We start from the raw sequence: 25,002 nt of genomic DNA on the forward strand, positions 1-25,002 counted from the left end.
AACGCGTTATAATAATAATAATTTCCTTTGTATTGTCATTCTGTGTAACAATGTACACAGAACGAAATGTCGATACACCTGACCCGTTGTAGCGAGCCGATGCAGCCGCAGCCAACAGAGGGCGCCGCCATTTTACCAATGTTATAAGTCTTAGGTATGACTCGGCCGAGGCGCGAACCAGCGACCTCCCAGTCTCAAAGCGGGCGCCTTACCATCTAGGCTACTGAGCTGGTATATTACCCCGTTACTGAAAAAAATGACGCTGTTACGTAACACTAAAGCAGGGGCCTCAATGGATCATCCTACCAGCCGAAATTGGCCCCTGGGCTGCTCAGTTTGAGACCCCTGCTTCTAAAAGAAAAGACAATCCACCCGAGAGTATTCGGATTGCAGGTCGGTGACCTGCAAACAAGGAGAAATAATCAATTCATACACAAGGAATCTGCGTGATGAGCTTTAATAAGATCCTCCTATTGATCGTCTGAAGCTCATGCTGATGATGGAGATGCCACGATTCTGACTTTGCTACGCTTACGATTAATTTGAGGACGGAAAAAAAAGCGGAAAGAAAATTGGCGCTCGCTGAGCTGAGCGAGGGCAAAGAAAACCAAAAAAATAAAAAGCAATTGCCTACTTATGAGTCATCTTCCTGCTGCTAGAGGTCTTCATCTGCCTACAGCGAGGGGGAAAGTGGGGGGTGGTCAAGAAGACACTCTCACAGTTTGCTCATCAAGGGGCTTTCTGTTGGTTCTGCAAAGCAAAGATTGAGATTAGTTAAACAAGCACCGGGGATTAGGATTATTAGCAAAATGGGTTTACGTGCATGAATGATACTATATCATTGAAAATTAGCATTAGCATTCTAGTGCTCAGGTAGCAATCAGCATACCTGTCAACCTGTACGTTTTTGCCGTACAAAGTATGCTTATTATGTATTTTAAGACGTGTACGACGTATAAGAAAATCCGTACGGAAAAACGCAAATTTGTCAATTATGGGTACCATCCGGTGTACCCCGCAAATCAATCAAGTCAAACGAGTTAGCCGAGGTAGCCTCTATCTCGGTATCGTTTTTTTTCGTTGCAAATGAAGCGAGCGGTTCGATGCTACTGTGCGCATGCACCTGCCGCCTCGGATTTCATGTGGTAGTTATGTAGTGAAAGGAAGTCCGTCTCGTTTTAGAGAACCGGCTTTTTCGGCTCGACTCATTAAAGAGAGCCGGCTCTCAAACGGCTCACATGCTCTGATGCATTATATTACGAATTATGATGTTGTATAAAGAAGTTGGGAAAAAAAGGAAGTCTAAAACGTTAAAATTCAGGCATTTTTAAGGATTTCAAACACCTGAACGAACCCTGAAACTACACAGCAACTCAATGCTAACAGCTAGCGAGCAATATGATCTTAATTTTTTAACCAGGGTCTTCTGTGGGGCTGTTAATTAGCTTGTCATTTAAATTCAGCGGTACCTCTACTTACGAATGTCTCTACATATGAAAGTTTCAGGTCACAAAGTAGCTTACAAGGAAAATATAGCCTCTAGTTGCGAAGTGAAAAATACAGTACAGTACAGTACATGCTGCTATTTGCCCTTCCCAGGGTTTCCCCAACATAAACAAACTAACTATTGCTTTGAATCTGCTGTGCGACTCAGTTCACATGCGTTATCCCAGCATGCTCTTCAGGTCACCGTCACAGTTCAGAGTTTGCAGAGGAGGAGGAGTAGCGTTTCCGGCAAGATAGCAGGGAGGAGAATGCACCCATCATTCCAAAAGCCCAAAATGAAGACATTTTAGCAAAATCGCACGAAGTCTCAGAATTTATGGAAAGGAATCACTCGGAAAAGACGGATTGTCGAAAGCTAGTTATATCGGACGTCATTGGATCAGTTTTTCAAGAAACAGGAGGAAACAAGGCAAACTAATGTTTTTATTATTTCCTTAATTATTTGTTTTTTCTTTACATTATGTGCATTTTGTTTATATCTATTAAGGGCTAATCTCGTTTTAACATGTACCGTAAATTCCGGACTATAGAGTGCACCTGATTATAAGCCGCACCCACCACATTTCGGGAGGAAAACCGATTTTGTACATACACAAGCCGCACCTGTATATTAGCCGCATGCGCCCACATTGAAAAAACGCAATACATACACGAAATTAACCCATACCCTGTACAGTCCAAAAAACACAGCCGGCAAAATGAACGGAAAATGATACCGGTACTTAACATTTAATGTAGACCTTGGATTACTTTCAACGAGCACCCTGAGTCCGGGTGCCCGTTGAAAGTAATCCAAGGAAGAAGGTGTATATTTCCAAAGGTAAGGGTGGGAAAAATATATATCCACTATTGTCGACCGCGTCCACAAACACGTCTCAACTTTACTCCACTTCCCGTCAGCCCGCGTTTGCCCCACCCCTTCTTTCTCATTTGCTTGTGCAAAACATCAGAATAAGTTTCTAAAGTAAATACATTACAAAAAATACAGTTGCAAATACATATTATACATGGTTACTCATATTTACAAAGAAAGACGGTGCACTGAGAGAGTTTTCAAAGCTTTAATAATAATATTATAACTTTCATCCCAAACCGTGCCTGTGAAGGGTAGCAAAACGCTACTAGCAACACGCTCGCAACACAGTAAGCAGCTCTGTTAAGAAAAACATAACGTACTTGTGATAAGCATGGTAAACCGTCCTTATCTTCCTCGTTATAGCTGACGTCATCAAAGTCGTCTTCCTTCAGTATGGGGAAGAGACTTTTTCATAAAGACGATGTCCCACGCTCCCTTGTCTGAAAACGCGCTAGCATCACGCTCGCAAAGTATAGTTTACGTGCAGTAGCTCTGTTTTGTATCGGACTGCTCGATTGCGTTTAGCTTTAAAGTTGCGTCATGTGCCTTTCTTTTTGAAATTTGCATGATGAGGATATGTCTACGCTAATTTAATTTGTGCATAAGCTAAGAAGTTGCAGTCTATATCTTACCTCTTGTGCTCGAGCGCCGCTGGCGGCCGTTAGAAAAATTACAGCCGCATCACTGAATAAGCCGCAGGGTTGAAAGTTTGGGAAAAAAGTAGCGGCTTATAGCCTGGAATTTACGGTAATTGTTCGATGTTCTGATGATCTTTTATGATTTAGTAAAAACATATACTGTATTTCTGCTGGGCTTGGAAAAAATATACAATACATTCATATGATAGTTGTGTATTTTTCCTCATTGTGTTAAATAAATGTAGTTTTCAATGTTTTTTCTACCACTAGGAGGTGCTAAGTAACACAAACTGTCCTTTAAAGTATGTTTTTCTTCAGTTTCAGACCGGCACAGTCAGGGAATCAAAGCAAGCGTGTTCAATTTTACATTAAAGAAAAACTTTATTCCTTTTCTTTTCCCAGCGGCCTTGTAGTCGACGGCAACCATCAGAGAGCTAGCTAGCAGGCTTTGGGGATAGATCGCTCGCTATTTATATGCAGGGAGCGTAGGAGACGTTTCAAGTTTATACATCGTATGGAACGTATGCAGTGAACAGTAAAAGTTGACACCACCGTGTCTCACATACAGTGGCGTGAAAAAGTATTTGCCCCCTTCCTGATTTCTGTGTTTTTTGCAGTATATCACTCACAAATGTTTCAGATCTCATCTCATTAGTTGCACCGCTTATCCTCAGTAGGGTCGCGGGGGTGCTGGAGCCCATCCCAGCAATCATCGGGCAGTGGGCAGGGGACACCCTGAACTGGTTGCCAGCCAATCCCAGGGCATGTTTCAGATCATCAAACAATTTTAACATCTCACAGAGACAACCCCAGGAAATAAAAAAAAACAGTTTTGTAATCTTATTTATTAAGGCACTAAAAAAATCAAAACCTACCTGCCCCTATGTGAAAAAGTAATCCCCTTAAACAGGGTTCATTTTACCTGTGAAAAGTAATGGGTCCCGGGGACTCGCATGCTCAAAAATCTATGGGTCCCAACAGAGATCTATGGGTCCCCAAAATTTAGTGTTATCGAGGTTGACATTGTAAATCAGCGACAAATATGTAATATGAATCTATATATTCGTTTAGTTTTAATCATCACAGTTTTTTGGTAATACAAATCAGTTATCACTTCAAGATTTTTTAGTTCACAACAATATTGCACATTATTCAAAATAATATTGCTGAAATAATTATATTAATCTATATTTTCATTCCGTTTTAATCATCACAGTTAATTGGTAATACAAATCAGTTGTCACTTCAGAATTTTCAGTTCACAATATTGTAAATTATACAAAATATTATTGCTGAAATATTAGTTTATATATTCATGCAGTTTTCATCACAGTGAATTGGTAATACAAAGCAGCTATCACTTCAGATTTTTTCATATATTCTTCGTGGTTTGCTGTCACGCCACAGTTGAAATGCCTTCTCAAGGTCCAATCCATTATCATCCTCCTCATAGCGTCACCAGGAAAAAAATTAAGTCCATTTTGGCAGAAAAGTCCTTATCTTTTAGGAGTATTATTTTTTTTATTTTTTTTTCGTCGACACACGTGTTTTCCTTGCCTCTCGTGTTTTCCTAGCGATCTTCCGAAGAATTTCTCCGCCGTTTTTTCGTGCCGGAATCATTGCCGTTATTATCACTTTCGGCATTATGTTTTGACTTATTACTGACACTGAAAAAATGACAGATTTTGTGTTGATTTTCACCTTAAATCGCCGACAACCACCACAACATTGACGTAATATCGAAGCAACGAGATCTCGTGTGCCGAGATCGGCGTGCAGACGAAAACTCCAACCGTGAGACTAAAACAACAATGGCAGATCTGCCTGACGAAAAGTTTGGAGTGCGGTAAATCTTTGTTAAAAATCAAAATAATCGGGTAATAATGACAATTTTGTGTCGGAAAAAGTTGCGTCCCGGGCAAACGAGAACATTGCCCCTAAACCTAAGATTGAGTTGGGACACCTTTGGCAGCGATAATCCTCCCAAAACGTGCAACTACAACCATTAACAGGGTAGGATATCAAGATCATACTCATATTTTATTCCTGCAGTCCAAATTATTAAAATTAGATGATTTAGTACAATTTTTCACTGCACAACTGCTAGTTAAGGTCAACAAAAACAAAGTGCCAGAAAACATCCATAAATTATTCATTCGGAAAGAGGGAAATTATAACTTAAGGGGCTGTAGTAAATTCATAATCCCAAAGGTGAGAACCACCAGGAAAAGTATGTGTGTGTCCGTGTGTGGAGTCAAACTTTGGAACAATTTACAAGACGAGTTCAAACAATGTCCAACTATTCACTTGTTCAAATTTAAATACACAAAACATTACTGGCGGAATACAGAGATGAAGAAAATGGGGTATGAGTGATACGAGAGATTGGGAATAGTGCGTCTAGAACTATGGTTAACTTTGTGTTATTGTTGCTATTGTTATATCATAACTGTTATTATTAATATTATTACAATTGTTGTTATATCATTGGTGTATTTAATGGGGAAGATGAAGGGGTAGGGAATATAAGCTTCTTACTACCACTCTTTTTCTGTTTGTTTGTCGAAGCCAACTTACTGTACTAATATTTTTTGCTATTATCTGTCCAACAATGATCCTATATTTTTGATCATTTCTACAGCAGATGCATCATTTCCAATGCTAAACTAGTAAATGAAATACTTTCTGTGGCAAGGCTCAAATCAAAAAGCTGACCCCTTCTCAGCATAATCATCTCCTTACAGCAGGGGCGTCAAACTCATTTAAACCAAACGATAGAACAAATATTCTGTCGTGGGCCGGACTAGTAGATTAAAGAGAAAGAAAAGAGATAAAGAAATAAGAGAAAGAGGAAGGGAAAAGGAGATAGGGCGGGACAAAGAAAGAAAAAGAGAGGGACGGAGAGACCGTGAGAAACAAAAGATAAAAAGCTGTGAGAGAGGGGGAAAAGAAAGGGAGAGGAAGAAAGAAATCCAAAGAGAAATAGAAAGACAGAAGGAGAGAAAAGAGAAAAGAAAGCGCAAAGGGTAGGAAGAGAAAGAGAAAAGAGAGAAAAGGAAAAAAGGAAGTTCGAGCAAAAGAGGTTAAAAGACAGAGAGAGAGAGAGAGAGCGTGAGAAACAAAAGATAAAAAGCCGTGAGAGAGGGGGAAAAGAAAGGGAGAGGAAGAAAGAAATCCAAAGAGAAATAGAAAGACAGAAGGATAGAAAATAGAAAAGAAAGCGCAAAGGGTATGAAGAGAAAGAGAAAAGAGAGAAAAGGAAAAAAGGAAGTTCGAGCAAAAGAGGTTAAAAGACAGAGAGAGAGAGAGAGAGAGAGAGCGTGAGAAACAAAAGATAAAAAGCCGTGAGAAAGGGGGAAGAGAAAGGGAGAGGAAGAAAGAAATCCAAAGAGAAATAGAAAGACAGAGGGAGAGAAAAGAGAAAAGAAAGCGCGAAGGGTATGAAGAGAGAAAGAGAAAAGAGAGAAAAGAAAAAAAGGAAGTTCGAGCAAAAGAGGTTAAAAGACAGAGACAGAGAGAGAGAGAGAGAGAGAGAGAAACTAAAGACAAACAGCCGTGAGAAAGGGGGAAAAGAAAGGGAGAGGAAGAAAAAAATCCAAAGAGAAATAGAAAGACAGAAGGAGAGAAAAGAGAAAAGAAAGCGCGAAGGGTATGAAGAGAGAAAGAGAAAAGGAAAAAAGGAAGTTAGAGAAAGAGAGGTTAAAAGACATAGAGAGAGAAAGGGACAAAGAACAACAAAGCAGGAGAAAAAGAGAGACACAGAGGGTGAAAGAGACAGAGACAGAGCAGGAGAAAAGGGGTGGAAAAGAAAGAGAGAGAGAAAGAGAGAAATAAATACAAGTACAGTGTCTTTGTTCGAGGCACCTGGCTTTGGCAAAATCAAGTTGACATATTTCAACCTGCAGCTTGTTTTTCTCTTGCGCTTCTCTCAGTGTTGTCTCGCGGGCCGGATTCAACCCCTTAGAGGGCCTGATCCGGCCCGCGGGCCGCCTGTTTGACACCTGTGCCTTACACAGACCAAAAAAAAAAGAAGAAATCTCTAATCAAATCCTTTCAGAAGCAACGTGTGGTCAAGAGCTTCATTCTTCCCCGTTTGTAGACAAACACGGCGCTTGAAAGTGAAAACGTTTTCTCTCACATTGTACTTTTACTGAGCTGTTGCTTAGCAACAAGTGGAGACTCCAAGAGACCCTTGCCTGCTACATTAACGCAATATAAACAAAATATATTACATTTGAGGGGTTTTTTTTGGACAACAGATTAAACCTGAGGATTAGCATGTTTATTACACAGCTTTAGCTAAGCAGAAGCTAAGGTAAATGTTATGTTATCTAACTCAGAGGACGAGTTAATGACTTCAAACCAGGCTGTGGGGCCGGATACGGACTTTATGTTATCAGATGGGCTGGATCGTGAAATAATTCAAACCCCACATTTTAAGCTTTGTTTTTCGGTATTTTACACCTGAACCAACTCACCAGGCCATACAAACTCAACACTGGCCTCTAGCGGCCGGATAAAGCATTTGGTTTTCATCCATTCAAGTCAAGTCATTTTTATTTGTATAGCCCTTAATCACAAAGAGTCTCAAAGGGCTGCACAGGTTATTGCACAGACTTATTTCAGACTATTGTTACACCATCCCCTGATCTGGAACCAACATGAGGGCAAGGAAAAACTCAAAAACCTCAACATGAAGAAAATGAAGAGACCAATTGAAAACAAAAAAAATCATAACGTTTGATAGAAGTGTTCTAAAGATTGGTTCTTTTCTGACATACTCAGAAATGTATTGCAGGCCGGAGATATTAATCCAACGGGCTGGATCAGGCCCGCAAGCTGTCTGTTTGACATGGCTGCTTTAAACCGTCTTTGGCAGGAATAATTTGTTGCAAATTTCTAAATAAAATTATGTCAAATATTTATCACATATCCAGTAGTGTTAACGTTTTTAATGCTATTGTATTTTTTTTTTGCTTATAAACTGTCATGAACCAGAACAGGATCAGGACCCAAACGCGTGACGTTACTTACACAAGCCTTTTATTTGACGGGAAATGGGGAGTCATGAACGTTGGGCAGCAGTATGGTGTGAAATGACAGAAAGCCGGAGGCCGGCGAGATCGATACCAATTGCCCGAGCAGATATCAGACTGATGGGGTCGATACCGGACAGGACGGGACAGACAGGATAAAAAATGAAACAGGACAAACTAGACGGGAACAAAACCTGGAGAAAATAATAAACAGGACAAGAATAGACAGAAACAAAACTGGAAACCAAAATTAAACAGGACAAAAAAAACGGGAACAATACCGGACAGGACATACCAACAAGAACAGGACCGAGTCGAAACCCACGTCTTGCGGGGCAGAAATTTGTTAACGAGCTAATCTCTGGCTTCCTGTCTTTCCACACCAGACCGCTGCTTAACGTGCATGACTCCCTATTTCCTATAAAATAAAAGGCTTGTGTGAGAATGTCACGCGTTTGGGTCCTGATCCTGTTCTGGTTCATGACAGGTACCTCCATGGGCCTTATAGTCCAGTGTGTCTTGTTTATGAAAAATATATCACATAAGACTGTTTTGGGAGTTCCACTTTACAAAAGTCAATTCCATTGAAGTTGGGAAAAAGTTTAAAATGTCAGTAAAATTAGAATAGAATGACTTGCAAACCTTTTCTAACCCATATTTAAATGAATACACCACAAAGACAAGATTATCCATGTTCAAACTCATAAACTTTATTTCCATAAGCAAATAATGATAAACCTAGAATTTTATAATTGCAACAAGTGCCAAAGTAGTTGGGAAAGGGGCTTCTTCACCATTGTGTTACATCACCTTTCCTTTTAATAACACTCAATAAACGTTTAGGAAGTGAGGAGACTAGTTGTTGAATCGTTGATAGTGGAATCCTTTCCCATTCTTGCTTTATGTACAGCTTCAGCTGTTCAACAGTCCGGGGTCTCCTTTGTCTTATTCTGCGCTTTATAATGCGCCACACATTTTCAATGGGAGACAGGTCAGGACTGCAGGCAGGCCAGTCAAGCACCCGCACCCTCTTACTACGAAGCCACGCTGTCGTGAGACGTGCAGTGTGTGGCTTGGCATTATCCTGCTGGAAGAAGCAAGGGCGCCCATGGTAAAGATTCTGTTTGGATGGCAACATACTTTGTTCCAAAACCTGAATGTACTTTTCTGCATTAATGGTGCCTTCACAGATGTGCAGGTTACCCATTCCTTGGCCACTCATGCACCCCCATACCATCACAGATGCTGGCTTTTGCACTTTGCGTGCATAACAGTCTGGGTGGTTCTGTTCTTCTTTGGACCGGAGGACACGACGTCCACAATTTCCAAACACAATTTGGAAAACTGACTCATCAGACCACAGAACACTTTTCCACTTTGTATCAGTCCATTTTAGATGGGCTCGGGCCCAGAGAACCCTGCGGCGTTTCTGGATGTTGTTGATGAATGGCTTACGCTTTGCAACATAAAGTTTTAACCCACACTTACGGATATAGCGTCGAACTGTATTGACTGACAGTGGTTTTCCAAAGTGTTCCTGAGCCCATGTGGTGATGTCCTTTACACATTGATGTCGGTTCTTAATGCAGTACCGCTTGAGGGCTCGGAGGTCACGGGCATTCAATAATGGTTTACGGCCATGCCGTTTACGCACAGTGATTTCTCCAGATTCCCTGAACCTTTTCACAATATTATGGACTGTAGATGATGATATCCCTAAATTCCTTGCAATTGTACTTTGAGGAATGTTGTTTTTAAACTGTTCAACAATTTGCTCACGCAGTTGTTCACAAAGAGGTGAACCTCGCCCCATCCTTGCATGTGAATGACTTAGCTTGTTCGGGTCTCCCTTTTTTATACCCAGTAACAACTCTCACCTGTTGCTAATTCATCTGTTCACCTGCAAATAGTTGGTTGATTTCCATTCATCCACTTTCTGAGTAGTTATTGACACCTGTCCCAACTATTTTGGCACGTGTTGCTGTCATCAAATTACAGAGTTGATGATTTTCTCCCAAAACAATAAAGTTTATGAGTGAAGACAATAAATATGTTGTCTTTGCTGTGCATTCATTTAAATATGGGTTGAAAAGAATTTGCAATTTACTTGGATCAATTTTTATTTGCAATTAACACACTTTCCCAACTTCATTGGAATTGAGTTTTGTATAATGTGGTGCACTTTATAGTGCGGAAAATATAGTATATTTAAATACCTAATAAAAAAATGTCACTATTTTATTTTATCTTGTCAATAAAATGGCCGATTTTGAGAGGTTATTCAAAATAAAACAGCCCAATTGGTAGTTTTTATGGTGTTGCTTCAAACACAGTTAAATTGACTTCTATAGCTGTGATTGGATTTTGATGTGTTCAAATTAAGCCCAGGTTAAAATAAATGAAATAAAATAAATAGCGTGTTGAAATGTAATAATAAGGCTGAGCACAGTAAAGGTAAACAAAATCTTTACTTGAGTAGAATCAAAAGAATATGGTCATAAAAAAAAAACATATTGAAGTTGTTTCCCAAATATAAACTCAAAAATATACCTGAGGGGGAAAAAAAGGAAATGCATGTCTTTATTTATTTTGTCATTTTGACGATATTAATTTTAATAATGAGAGTAAATTTGCACAGGTAACAGGTCCCCTCTTTTTATTAACTTTCGGACCACCCCTCCCCTCTAAAAAGAATCCCTGGACACAGCTTTGCTGCAAGCTAAATGTCCTGCATGAGCGCAACAAAACCAAATGCTGAATAAGCTCAATGAGAAAAGGAATACTGCAAGTGCAAGTCTCCTTGACAATGTGCAGGATTTTGTTTCCAAACATAAGGACATGGACCTAAATTAAGTTTAAGAATGATGCACTATAAAATTCAGTGAAATTATGAAATAAATGGCAAAATTAAGGATAACGAGTCATGTTCCACGGACAGACTGAGGAGATAATTTCTTCCTCATGCCATGAGGCTCTTTAACTCCACCCGGGGGAGTAAAAGCCCACATGAAACCCCACCCCTACATTTGCATATTACCTTATTTTTTATAACAGTGTGTATTTTCCGTAGCACTATTTAAATACTCTATATCAACACGTTATGGTGGGTATTTTTGTGTTCTATATCTTTTATTTTAATATTTTATTTTTCAACATAAGGATACTGCTGGAAGTGTGAATAAAGCATCTATCTATCTATCTATCTATCTATCTATCTATCTATCTATCTATCTATCTATCTATCTATCTATCTATCTATCTATCCATCTATCTATCATTAACTCACAAGACACCATGGACTGTTATAGGCATTAAATCAGTTTTAAAAAATGAAAATATTAATTGACAACATAATGAATATGATAGAAGAAATAATTCTCTTATTTTAAACTAATTTAATTTTCCATTTTTTTCATCAAGTTTATAGTTTTTTTGTATTATAGTATCACTATCCAGTGTTATAAGGGGGAAGACAACAGGTCAGCAATAATAATAATGAAAATAAAAACCCCAATATTTATTATTACCCTTTTGCGTCATTGGCTATATAAAATCAAGCAAACATTAGTGGAAGCCTCCTAAATCATATTATTTTTTTAAACAGCCCTTAATCACAAAAAGTATTAAAGGGATCCATGGACCACCCGTTTGTTGTATTTTTGTAGTATTTTTCAGTATTTCTGTAGTCATATTGTCACGGTTGCCATGGCGCCCAATTGGTCCCAGCCATGTGGCCCCAGGTTCTGTCACGGTTGCCACGGCGCCCAATTGGCCCCGCCCATGGACACCGGCTGAAACGCGTTGACAGATTGCTCCTTGGGAGTACTTAAACGCGGTCCTTTCGGCTGTTAGTTGTCAGAGCGTCTGTGAAACTTCTGCAAGACTCCCGTTAAACTCTGTGAAATGCCTAGTTCTGTGAATGTGCCTGCGTTTGATCCTTTTTTAATCTTCGGCCTGATCTGTTTGATTTTGTCCACTCTTTTGTTCGGATTTGAATCCACTTCCGCGACCATCGATCCCCGGATCAAATGTGCGCGCATTCCTCCTCTCCCTAATAAACTGTGAGTACGTTACGCGATTGGGTTCTCAATCCTGTTTCCGGCCCTGGTTCGTGTCACATATACTCGTAGTAGAATTCTGTGTTGACATGCTCATTAGCAGTTAATGGCCACGTGCAAACAGATTGCCCCTAAGTGACACCAGCAAATGTTTTTACCTGGATTCAAGAATCAGCCAGCTAAAAAAATAATAAAAATAAACAAATAACACGTTTTAATCATGCTGAACTCGGCGATGTGCATTTTAATCAACGGCTTCGGCCTCTCTTCCCGTCGGTGAAAATGAAATCAGCGTGACGTCTATTTTTGTGTTTGTGCAGCAGTTGTGGGAGAGAACAGCGAGGTTATTTGCAGATGCGTGCGCATAATGATTGTCTTCATAATATTGTTTTTTTTTTTTTTTTTTTTTTAGTTCTGCAACGTCCCGGATGTGCAATTAGCACATGAGGGAGAGAGACTGAAATTCATCACGCCGTATGTGTGTGTGTGTGAGTGTAAGCGAGAGAGAGAAAGAGGAAATAGAGAAGGAGAAATATGCTGAGAGAAAGAGTGAAATTGAGAGCAACAAAGGAGAAAGACAAAGATAAGAGAGGGAGACACAGAAAAGACAAAGGCAGAAAGAGAAACTGCTGGAGAAAGAGAGCGAGAAAAACAAAAGACGGGATAGGAAGAGAATAAGAGAGTGAGGGAGAGACATAGACAAAGAAAGAGTGAAAGAAAGAAAGAAAACATGAGATCGAGAGGGGAATAGAGAAAGACAGTGGGAGAGAGTAAGAGAGAGAGAGAGATGAAGAAAAAGATCAAGTGAAATAGAGAGCAAAACAAGAAAGAGAATAGAGTGATAGACATAAAATAAAAAGATAAAAAGAGAGAAAAGCAACAGCTGGAGAAAGAAAGCAAAATAAACAAAGACATAAAATAGGGAGAAAATAAGAGAAAGGAAGACAAAGAAAGAGTCAAAGATAAGGAGAAAGAAAGAGAGAAAGAAAAAAATGACAAAAAATGAAAAACAGAAAGGAATGTAGAGAAGAACACAGTGAGAGAGCGAAAAAGAGAGCAAAAGAAACAAACAGACAGCAAAAGAGAATGATACAGAGAGAGTGAGAGAGAGAGAGAGAGAGAGAGAGAGAGAGAGAGAGAGAGAGAGAGAGAGAGAGAGAGAGAGAGAGAGAGAGAGAGAGAGAGAGAGAGAGAGAGAGAGAGAGAGAGAGAGAGAGAGAGAGATGGGGGTAGGGGAAGGGAGGGGGATAGATTCAAGACAAATAAATAGTTAAAGGAAATGGAAGCAAAAAGACAGAGAAGGAGAAAAAGAGACGGAGAGAGAGAAATAAAAAGTGAAAAGGAGTCAGACAGCGAGCAGGACAAAGATAAAGTGAGAGAATGGGAAATAATAAGAGGGATAGAGAAAGAGATTAGCAGTAAGCAAAAAAAAAGATGAAATACAAGGAGGAAGAGAAGAAAAAAACAAAGAGAGCAGACAGAGACAGAGAGGGAACAGAAAGACAATGACAATGAGAAAGAAAAATAGAGAATGATGAAAACATGTAAAAGAGAGAGGGATATAGAAAGAAGGACAGTGAAAGAGGGCAAGACAGGTATAAAGAGTGCACAAGAGAAAAAGATAAGAAAGAGTGTGTAAGAGTGAACGAGAGACATAGAAAGATAATAATAGAAACGGAGAGAGAAAGAGAGAGAGAGAGAGAGAGAGAGAGAAAGAAAGGCAGAGAGCCAAACAAAGAGTGAAAAAAGACACAGAGAGAAATAAATAATAGAGCGAGATAGTGAGCAGGAAGAAAGATAAAGACAAAGATAGTGACAGAGACGCAAACACATAGTGTGAGAGAGCAAGAGAGAAAAAAACTAAGAAAAAGTAAGTGTAAACAAAACAAGAAAGAAAGTAAGAGAGAGAAAGAAAAACAGAAAGAGAACGAAAGAGGAACAAAGTGAGAGAGTATGAGAGAGAGAGAAAGAAAGAAAGACAAAAAAGAACACAATAGAGAAGTAGCTTTATCAGATTGCTATCTGGTATCGTCTTTGATGAGTACTCATAACTGGAGTATCTACATTGGTCAGAAACATAAAGTGTTCTGATAAAAGCAAATCTGGTATCAGTATAGATGACTGAGATACGTGTAACACCACCACAGTGTGAATACATACCAACAGGAAAGTAGAGAGGCAGGTTTCGCAGATACAACTCTCGGTCCTTCGGCAAAAACACGCAGAAGATAACTCTGTCCAGCTGACAAACACAAAAACACACAAAATTAGTCACGTGAGTACCCTAGCATAGCCACGATAGCGTTAGCTTTATAGTGTACCGTATGTATCCTTTACGACCTGTACACGGGAATTTCTCAAGGCCGCCGCGCACTTACATCCCATAATGTCCCAACCTAGTTGCAGACGCCATCTTATTTTGCTGTTGTGGGCGATCAAGTGTGATTTATACTTAGGTGGCTTTGAGTTGCCTTGCACTCGAACAGAAGTTCAAGCAAGCCTTGAGGCACATAACACATGTTTTTTAAAAGTATTTTTTTAGTAGCTAGCAGGCGAATGAATACTACTTGTGAAAGATAACCCTGTGAGCTGAAGTTCAAGAGCTTTCCAGGAGAATCGAATACACAAAAGTAAAAATGAATGATTGTAGCCTCGTGTATGTAAATAAACATTTTCTAAGAGGTTTATATTCATAGTGCTGTTGGGAATTAAATATCAAAATGTACCATTTACCAAACTGTTCAAATTAGTTATCTGACTCCATTAACCAAACACATCCTACATTCACCCAACAATTTATGCGCACTCGTTTCTTAAAGGGAAAAGATGAACAGGAAAGCCGACATTTCCACACGGGGGCAGAATTAATTTCATTTACAATTTAACTAAAGTCAACTCCATCGTAAACGGACGAATTAGCGACGTTGGAGTCTCTGGGAAGCCTTTTTCTCAAGTCCTTTAACGTCCTCCAATTGGCCATCTTCTCCCTGCATAATGGCGTGCCGACTCCTCCCATGGGCGTGCCAAGGAAGCCCCCTTGGGCTTCACCATCTCGTCGAAGAGCGTCGCCATGTCTGGAATACTCAAAACAACACCGAGCGTTTCTACGTCATCAGGGCCATTCTGCGTCTGGATGTGCTGATTATCTTATCAGCCTTACTTCCCGTTGCCGCCGTTCCTGTCAACAACATTTTCCACCAGGGTGCCTTGACATCGCACAACAGCCCAGCCAGTGAATATCTTTTGCTTTAAATCTAAATTGTATTCGATCGTATAAAATCCTTTATAGTCAAATGTATAAAATCCTTCAGTTTGAAACAAAGACTTTGCTCCTCTACTGTTGTGTTTGGGTCATTGTATTGTTGAAACACCCATTTCAAGGGTGTGTCCTCTTTTAACAAAAGGAAACTTAACGTCTTCAAGTATCTAAAAATACACAGACTGATCAATGATCCCTTGTATGCGATAAATGGGCCCAGAAGGAAAAACATGCCCGGATCATGATACTTCCACCACCATGCTTCACTGTCTTTAAAGTGTACTGAGGTTCGAATTCAGGACAAGGACAATTTACCTTTCATCAGTCCACAAACTGTTTCTTTAGGAAAGTTGATGTGTTCTTTGGCGAATTGGAACCTCTTCTGCACATGCCTTTTTTTTTTAACTGAGGGACTTTGCATGTGATTCTTGGAAAATACATTTACAGCACTTACAGGTAACTGCAGACTGTGTTTGAACGTCCTGGAGGTGCTCATTGGCTGAGCCTTTGCTATTCTGGTTATTCTACGGTCCGTTTTAATAATTGTCTTCCGTTTTCTTCGGTTTCTATGTTCTAAGAATGCCGTTCTTCGGAGCAGTGTCTTGAACGACCCATCTCATCATCAGCTGTACCTCTTATCCCCATTAGGGTCGCGGGGGGGCTGGAGCCCATCCCAGCCATCTCCGGGCAGTGGGCAGGGGACACCCTGAACTGGTTGCCAGCCAATCGCAGGGCACACGGGGACAGACAACTCACTCGCTCATTCACACCTAGGGACAATTTGGACCGGCCAATACACCTGAAATGCATGTTTTTGGAATGTGGGAGGAAACCCACACAAGCACGGGGAGAACATACAAACTCCGCACAGGAAGTCTGGAGCTGGATTTGAACCCACGCAGGAGGTTCCCATGACATGAACTGTGCCGCCGTGCCCTTAAACGACCCATTTTCCTCAAATGCATGTTCATCCTGCGCTGGCTTCATCATCCTTAAATACCCACGAGGTATTTTTTCTTTCTCTCTTTCTTTCTCCTTATCTTTGACTCTTTCTTTGTCTTCCTTTCTCTTATTTTCTCCCTATTTTTGTCTTTGTTTTTGTTTTTTTAGTTTCTTTCTCCAACTGTTGCTTTTCTCTCTTTTTATCTTTTTATTTTATGTCTATCACTCTATTCTCTTTGTCTTTCTTGTTTTGCTCTCTATTTCACTATCTTTATCTTTTTCTTCATCTCTCTCTCTCTCTTACTCCCTCTCACTGTCTTTCTCTATTCCCCTCTCGATCTCATGTTTTCTTTCTCTTTCTTTCACTCTTTCTTTGTCCATCTCTCTCCCTCACTCTCTTTGTCTCTCCCTATCCCGTCTTTTGTTTTTCTCGCTCTCTTTCTCCACCCAATTTAAACCTGATGGACACTTGCTTTTGCTTTGTTTTTTACCCAAAATTGATGAACTCAGAAATTGGTTACCACACTGCTATTATTCTGAACACACCCCTTTGAACTATTTTCCTAATTGCACAGCCTTTGAAGCGTGCCTATTATGAATGCTGAGTCTTGTTTGTTCCCCTAGAATCTACTGCATCTACTGGTAAATTGTCTGGCATGTAACAATAACAAATATACCGTATTTTCCGCACTATAGGGCGCACCGGGTTATAGGGCGCACCCCCAAAAAATAGTTTTTGGTCCTATATCTTTCATAGATAAGGCGCACCGGATTATAAGGCGCTACAATGGGAACGTCAACAAAACAGTCAGATGATTCAGTCCAACTGATTACCCCCTTAACATTCCCAAAGCTTGCAAAGAAGCAAATACGTGTCGTAGACACGTGCGGATGCGGTGTCCGTACGATGTCACTCAAATGCATCGTTTCAAATATCATTCGGAAGGTTAAAGTCTTGGGATTCAAGAAATGCCAACCATTCCTTAGTTTCTATTTTCTTTTTCGCTCGCAACTTTACTGTGCATATGACAATAAACACTTGGAATTGAGTTGAATTCACTCAACTCATCACAGCAACATCAAGATCGTTCCTTAAACAAGATACCGGGAAAATATAAAGCCGCATATCTCACCTAAGTTCTCACGTTCAATAATGATACGCAATCATGGTCTTGAGTGAGTGTAGTAAATCCAGGAGAGTAATAACAAATACAAACTAATGAAACATGTTTCTTTATGGCGTACTTTAGCAAGCTTGCTATTCAGTCATCTTTTTCGGCCAATTGCAGGGTTTGTTTTGGCCCTCTAGCGTATCTGAGGCTCCGAATAACTTTAGCCAATAGCGATCGATTTAACAGATGATTGGCACATCTTTTTGGGCCAATTGCAGAGTTTGTTTTGGCCCTCTAGCCAATCCGAGGCTCCGAATAACTTTAGCCAATAGCGATCGATTAAAATAATGATTGACACATTGGTTAGCCAATGAAACGGCGGTATATAAATCCCAGCATACACCGCAGACTACTCCACGTTCGGGGGAAAATCGAGTCGGCGGCTGTTGCGTAAGTTGCGAGACCTTGCGAATTTAATATTGAGCCACATATAAGGCGCACTTTATTATAAGGCGCATGGTCAACTTTTGAAAAAAATTAAGACTTTTAGGTGCACCTTATAGTGCGGAAAATACGGTAATAAAAACCAAGGATATTCTGGTTGGTCATATTGCACTGCTATTATTTTGAAAAGCACTGTAGATGACGTATCGCAGGGGTCACCAACATAGTGCTCTCTAAGAATACCTGCAAAGTCCACAAAATAGCTAAACGATGGTGATAACAGATAAAGGCCATAGTGCAGTTCACCTTTTGGGGGACAGTACACCAAATAAAGAGCTCCCAGTCCTAACAAAAGTGAGCCAATACACAATTTGGGATAATGGTGAGTGGAGCTAATTCCAGGTGGAAATAACAAAAATAAATAAGATCCCCTTCCTCACTGCAGTATGGAATCTGGGATAATGGAGTGCAGCCACATGGGTGCAGTGCATTTTATTAGGAAATAATGGCATAAAAGAGACGGCAGACTCCACAAGAATGCACTCTTCCGTCAGTGCTTCTTAGCAATTTGCGATTGTGGATAATGGATTGTGGCAGCACGAGTATAGTTTAATTTTTGGGTGACGGCATTGCAAAAAAAGAACTGCCAAGTTCAACAAAATTGTGAAGCATAATGCGTATGGGTAGAATAGATCACGGTCATATTGCAGTTCACGTTTGAGTACACAGCATGGCAAAAAAAAAGTTATGAGGCCCGACAAAAAATTGCTCTGCTAAAATCCACTCACAGTAATATGCAAACGGGGATAATGGATTGCAGACGCACGAGTGCAGATCATTTTAGACAAAAACAAATACATAAGAGGAGACACCAGGTCTACAAAAGTGCCCTGTCCTGGCACTTGCTCACAGCAATTTGTGATAGAGGATAACCGATCAGGGCCGCACGACTGTAAGTCACTTTTTATTCAAAAACACAGCAAAAAAGAGCTGCCAGGCTTGACAAAATTGCGCTTTGCCATTCCCTGCTTACAGAAACAAATGATAAGGGATAATGGATTGCAGCCGCACGACTGAAGTTCAATTTAGGCGGAAATAATGGCAAAAATGCACTCGCAGCAATATACGATAAGGGATAATGACAAAGAAGTCAGGCCTATAAAAATGTGCTCTGGCAATAAAAATGTGCTCTGGCAGTCCCCACTTGGAAAATATGCAATCTGGGATATTGGATTGCGGCTGCACGAGTGCAATTCACTTTCGGTGAAATAACGGCAAAAAAGAGCCACCAGGCCTGACAAGCGTGAAATCCCCCGGTCCCTGCTTGCAGCATTATACAATCAAGGATAATGGATTGCGGAATAGTTTTCACCCACAACGCACAAAGTATGAAACGGGAAGCAACGAGGGATTACTGTACGGAATCAACAAAAACTCCGAGCAACTTGAAGCTAGCTTGTTTTGTCCTTTTCCATTTGTTTAGACGTTTCCGTATTTGAATAAGTCCAAACCCGTAAAACGCCCGTCGCCGAGCAACGGGCCCACGCTGACTTCGCCCGGGGCCCCCCGGGGCCCTCCGAGCTAACAATAACCTCGTCAACAGCCTCTCCGGGAGGCGGTGGGCGGAGTCGGGGCGTTGGCGGAGGGGGCCCCTTTTACGATCGAAGGGATCAACCGCGCATCATTTGCTTCTTTCTCTTCTCCGGGAAGTCGGAGGGCACGTGTCGGCAACGGCCACGTTTCTGTTCCTGGCGGGGCCAATTAAACGCCGGCCCCCCGGAGCAGCAGGGGCGTGTCGCCACAGGCCGCCTACCTTTATTTTCGGTCCCGACACGGAAAACAAGAACCGTGACGGAAATAATACCGGCGGGGGGCGATCGTAAAAATTGCATATCGGGAAGACGCTCACCTTGTCGTGACGTTCGTCCAGAAATTCCCTGACGGCGGCCATGGCCTCGTGCACAGCCTGCTCAGGTGGATAGCCTGCAACAATAAAGGATTATATTGAATAAATGGATGGCCGGATAAAAATCTAATGACACAAGTGGGTCCGTACTTGCTTCCTTCCTCCCAAACTGTCTTTCTTCCTTCCTTGCTGCCTTGCTTCCTTCCTTCCTTCCTTCGCTCCGCCCTGCCTCCTTTGTCCTTTCTCCATTTTACCTACTTCTTTGCTTTCTTCTTTTCTTACTTCCTCTATTCCACAGGTGTCAAACAGGCGGCCCGCGGGCCAGATCAGGCCCGCTAAGGGATTGAATCAGGCCCGCGAGACAACAACCAGAGAAGCGCAAGAGAAAAACAAGCTGCAGGTTGAAATATGTCAACTTGATTTTGCCAAAGCCAGGTGCCTCCCACAAAGACACTGTACTTGTATTTATTTCTCTCTCTCTCTCCCTCTCTCTCTCTCTTTCTTTTCCACCCCTTTTCTCACACTCTGTCTCTTTCACTCTCTGCATCTCTCTTTTTCTCTTCCTTTATTGCTCTTTGTCTCTTTCTCTCTCTGTGTCTTTTAACCTCTTTTGCTCTAACTTCCTTTTTTCCTTTTCTCTCTTTTCTCTTTCTCTCTTCATACCCTTCGCGCTTTCTTTTCTCTCCTTTTGTCTTTCTATTTCTCTTTGGATTTCTTTCTTCCTCTCCCTTTCTTTCCCCCTCTGACACGACTTCTCTTTTTATCTCTTTTGTTTTTCACACTCTCTCCCTCTCTCTTTTTCTTTCTTTGTCCTGCCCTCTCTCCTTTTTCCTCCCTATTCATCTTATTTCTTTATCTCTCTTTTTCTTTCTCTCTAATCTACTAGTCCGGCCCCCGACAGAATGTTTGTTCTATCGTGTGGCCCCGAGTTAAAATGAGTTTGACACCCCTGCTCTATTCCTTACTTCTTTCCTAACTCACTGCCTCATTCCTTCTTTCATTCTTCTGTCCTAGTGTCCTCCTTCCCCCATCCCTTCCAATTCTTCTTCACTTCTTCCCCCTCCTTTCCTTGTCTTGTTTTTTTCATTCAGTTGTTTCCTTCCTTCTTTCATATTTCCTTCCTTGCCTCCTTCCTTCCCCCTCCTTTTCTTCTCTTGCGAATTCATACTTCCTTCCTTCCTCCCTGACAGCCTCCCTCCCTCCCTTCTTTCCTTCCTTCCTTCGTTTCTTACTTCCTTCCTTCATTCCTCCCATCCTTCCTTTCTTTCTTCCTTCTTTCCTTCATTTCCCCACCTCCCCTCCACATAAACACCTTACCAAATTGTAATACTTCTTTGCTTTCTTCTTTTCTTACTTCCTCTATTCCTTACTTCTTTCCTAAATTCCTGCCTCATTCCTTCTTTCATTATCCTGTCCTAGTGTCCTACTCCCCCCATCCCTTCCAATTCTTCTTAATTTCTTCCCCCTCCTTTCCTTGTCTTGTTTTTTACATTCAGTTGTTTCCTTCCTTCTTTCATACTTCCTTCCTTGCCTCCTTCCCTCCCCCTCCTTTTCTTCTCTTGCGAATTCATACTTTCTTCCTTCCTCCCTGACAGCCTCCCTCCCTCCCTTCCTTCCTTCCTTCCTTCCTTCCTTCCTTCCTTCATTTCTCCCATCCTTACTTCATTTCTCCCATCCTTCCTTTCTTTCTTCCTTCTTTCATTCATTTTCCCACCTCCCCTCCAAATAAACACCTTACCAAATTGTAATATAACTATATAATCATAAAAAAATATACAGAATTTAACAGAATAAATAGATAAACAAATACATAATATTAACCAAACTTTAAATTAATATCCGAACTTAAATAAACACATGACCTTATGAATGCATTAAAATAAGATTCATATACAGCAAATATCTCATCTCATCTCATTAGCTGCATCGCTTATCCTCAGTAGGGTCGCGGGGGTGCTGGAGCCCATCCCAGCAATCATCGGGCAGTGGGCAGGGGACACCCTGAACTGGTTGCCAGCCAATATATTTAAAGAAATAACAATACCCCCGGGTATGTCACGGGTATGGTAAATCAAACATCAATTTTAAACATTTTTTAGTATTTACAAACACAATTTCCATCGATTTTTGTTAGTATTAATCTTTTCAGGATCTGTTTTATTTGAACTACATGATTTGCTCGCCGTATAATGTCATATTTGAAAAGAATCACCAGATTTTCGCAGGTCAGCGACTTCCACATCCGATCTCGGAGCTATTTTTAAGGAATACAAACAGTTTTCTAACACATTTCAGGTGTTAATTTGCTTGTTTGCTGTCGAACTATTGTGCCAAACTCCCCTGCTGAGATTTTCTCAGCACTGCCCTTCGTGGCGGAAGCGAGCGAGCGAGGATTATGTCAATCCGACACCATCAATTGAGTCCTCTGCTTTAATCCAACGCTTTTAAACTGAAATTTTCACCTGGGAATCGCTTTTGGGTGGGAGGGAATGGAACCGCTCCTTTTTTTTTAAGATAATCCGAAATAAGAAAACAAATTGTTAGGAATTTAATTATTAAAATGTACCGTTTACCAAAATTTTCGAATTAGTTATCTGACTCCATTAACCAAACACAACCTGCATTCACCTAACAATGCGTGCTCGTTTCTTGATGGGAAAATATGGACAAGACACCGGCATTTCCACACGGGGCTAGATTTAATTTCTTAAATAGTTTAACTAAGTGAACTCTGTCGAATTAGCCGAATTGGTGTCGCTCGAGTCTCCGTCAAGCCCCCTCTCTTGACCTTCTGCCTATTTTTCCTCTGCCCACGTTTTTTCTGCAAGCTAGTGTGCCAGCTCCTCCCATGGTCGTGCCAACAAAAGCCCCCACGTGGCCCCACCATCTCGGAAAAGAACGCCCCGATGTCTGAAAAAACTCAAAACAGGAAAGCGTTTCTTCCTCATCAGGGCCTTGTTCTCCAAACGTAGCCTGCCGTCCCCCTGTCAGAGTCTTGTTATCAAAATTCCCCAGCCAAAACATTCCGCATTCGGATCAGCGGTCACTGTCATTGAACTTCAGCCTACCCGGTGAAAATATTCATTGCACTCGATAAATGTAACTTGTATTTAATCGTATAAAATCCTTTATAGTAAAATGTATACAATCCTTTAACACTCACCGTAGATTCCGGTGGAGATGCACGGGAAGGCCTGCAAAGAAAAACAGACATCAATAATCGATGCGTTATTTTATTCTGAAATGAAACACCGATTGAAGAGGTCAAAATGACAGACTGAAAACAAAGGCCAGACAGCGGCACGGAAAAAAACACCGTCATTTATGAAACGTTAATAAATACCGAATCAAATGACTACCCCCCCCCCCCCCCCCAGCAGGCACTTTCATTATTTCCCTGCAATGGAACGACGAGACGAAGCGAGACAAATGGTCTCACTTGTAAACATTTCATCCCCGCCGCTAAATATTCAGTCTGGTTGCAAACGACAGCTGTCAGGAATGTTTGTTTCGCTTGAGGGCGCCGTACGTAATACTGTATATATGGTCGACGCAGCCGCAGCAGCACGATTAGCCAGGCCTCCTTCAATTAGCTATGTTCACAAGCGGCCGACCGCGACTTTCCTGTCGATCCCTCGAGACTCTGCTGTTGCGTTTCATTGGACACGAGGGGAAACCAAAAACATTGAAATACATTGAAAAAGGAGTGTTTGTTTTATGTACTGTGTAGCCCAGGGGTCCGGGGCCTATGGCTCGCGCTTTATAGTACAGATAGCTCAAAGAATAGAATTTATAATAACTTAGGAACTGTAAGGTTTTAACATTTATTGAACTGAATTCTGACTCCTAATTCCTTACAGTTGGAGCGTATTCAGAAGTCAGAGAAATTATTGAGCTGAGTATAGTCCACATATTAATTTATTAGCCATATCCAAGAAATGAACACATATTTCTTCCTCGCCAGTTATAATCGTGTGTGTAGAAATAGAGCGAGCGGCAGGGGCTCCTGGTTGCCCACTTTTATGACACAGGGGCGATCAAATGTCCAGCCCCATGATCAAGCCTCTGGCTGATTGGTCCGCGCCGTCCTTGATGCAAATATCCCAATCGTCCTTTGAAGCTTGGGAGAAGGGTGAGAGGAATGGGGCACGACACAACCATTCTAAACCCCAGGTAATAAGTAAACCAAACAAATCATTCCAAAGCACAGGCGTTTAAAAGGTTTCACTCAAGGCTGCGGTGACAAGTATATTTGAGTATAATTGTTATTAAACAGCGTATTAAATAGTATACAACTTCAGAACTGATAATAATTTAATGTAGTTACGCACAGAAATGATTGTCAAATGTGTGAATTCGAAACATAACTGGTTACATATACTGAGGTTTGGTCCAGTAAATCGAAGACACAAATTTCACGACAGTCTGCAGTCAAGGTTTCACACAAACAAACCTCGTTTTTGCTGTAAATCGTTGAACAATCCTGTATATGTAAGCTCACTAAGCATTTGATGTTTATTTCTTTAGACATTTTATGATGAAAACCCACAGAACAAAGCCTAAATACTCAGAAGATCGAGCAAGGCACCGGGAGAAATTTGATAAGGTGAGAGGTAAGAATGGGTGGCGCTATAAACAAGGCAAGTTGACACAAAAAAGACATTAGTTTTCTATTTGGAAAATATAGAAGCTAAAAAGATGACGCTAGTTTTTGGCCTAGATTACCACACTTTTAGTTTTCAGTGTAGAGGATGCTATCTTCAGAGTGCTAAGAAATACAATACAGACGCTCCCCTACTTATGAACATTCGAGTTACGAAAGACGGAAGAGACGAAACTTTTTTTTCGGGATGTCGAAAAATACTTGTAAGTTAGATTTAGTATTGTGCACCTTTTTCCGAGTACAGGACAGTATTGTAGCGCGTCTATCTGCCACTACCAGCGTGTGGCACTGTGATAGCTCACCTAGCATCCACCCCGAAGAAGAAATCTGGCTTCTACTTCCTGGTTTGTGTGTAATCATACTGAATACTGTATTTCCAGCACGCTCAGAACTTTGACGTTTTTATTGTTTACTATCTCGTCCATCCATTCAATATGGATGGTGTAAAGTGTAAAGAAGAGGCGAGACGATTCTTTTGAAATGAAAGTGGAATAAGAAAGCTTGATGCGGTCGAGAAGATGGTTGGATTGCCTTTTTTTGGCCACTTTCTAACACGGAGGAGGAAGTCACCTCACTGTTGAA

General features: G+C 40.9%; 1 protein-coding gene across 2 annotated transcripts in view; it reads right to left on the reverse strand.

The window, feature by feature from the left end:
* Positions 1–459: 459 nt before the first annotated feature.
* Positions 460–25,002, reverse strand: part of macrod1 (mono-ADP ribosylhydrolase 1) — a 381,584-nt gene continuing 357,041 nt past the window's right edge. For both annotated transcript variants that reach the window (XM_088343515.1, XM_088343514.1), the window contains 4 exons: positions 22,921–22,951; positions 19,761–19,834; positions 14,255–14,336; positions 460–750 (listed from right to left, as the gene is read on the reverse strand). In XM_088343515.1, coding sequence (XP_088199641.1) covers positions 716–750; positions 14,255–14,336; positions 19,761–19,834; positions 22,921–22,951 — 222 coding nt within the window. In that variant the 3' untranslated portion in view covers positions 460–715. The remainder of the gene's footprint in view (positions 751–14,254; positions 14,337–19,760; positions 19,835–22,920; positions 22,952–25,002) is intronic.

The sequence above is a fragment of the Urocampus carinirostris genome, chromosome 9, assembly GCF_059441175.1.
Source record: "Urocampus carinirostris isolate Australia breed hairy pipefish chromosome 9, RoL_Ucar_1.0, whole genome shotgun sequence".
Taxonomy (NCBI): Eukaryota; Metazoa; Chordata; class Actinopteri; order Syngnathiformes; family Syngnathidae; genus Urocampus; species Urocampus carinirostris.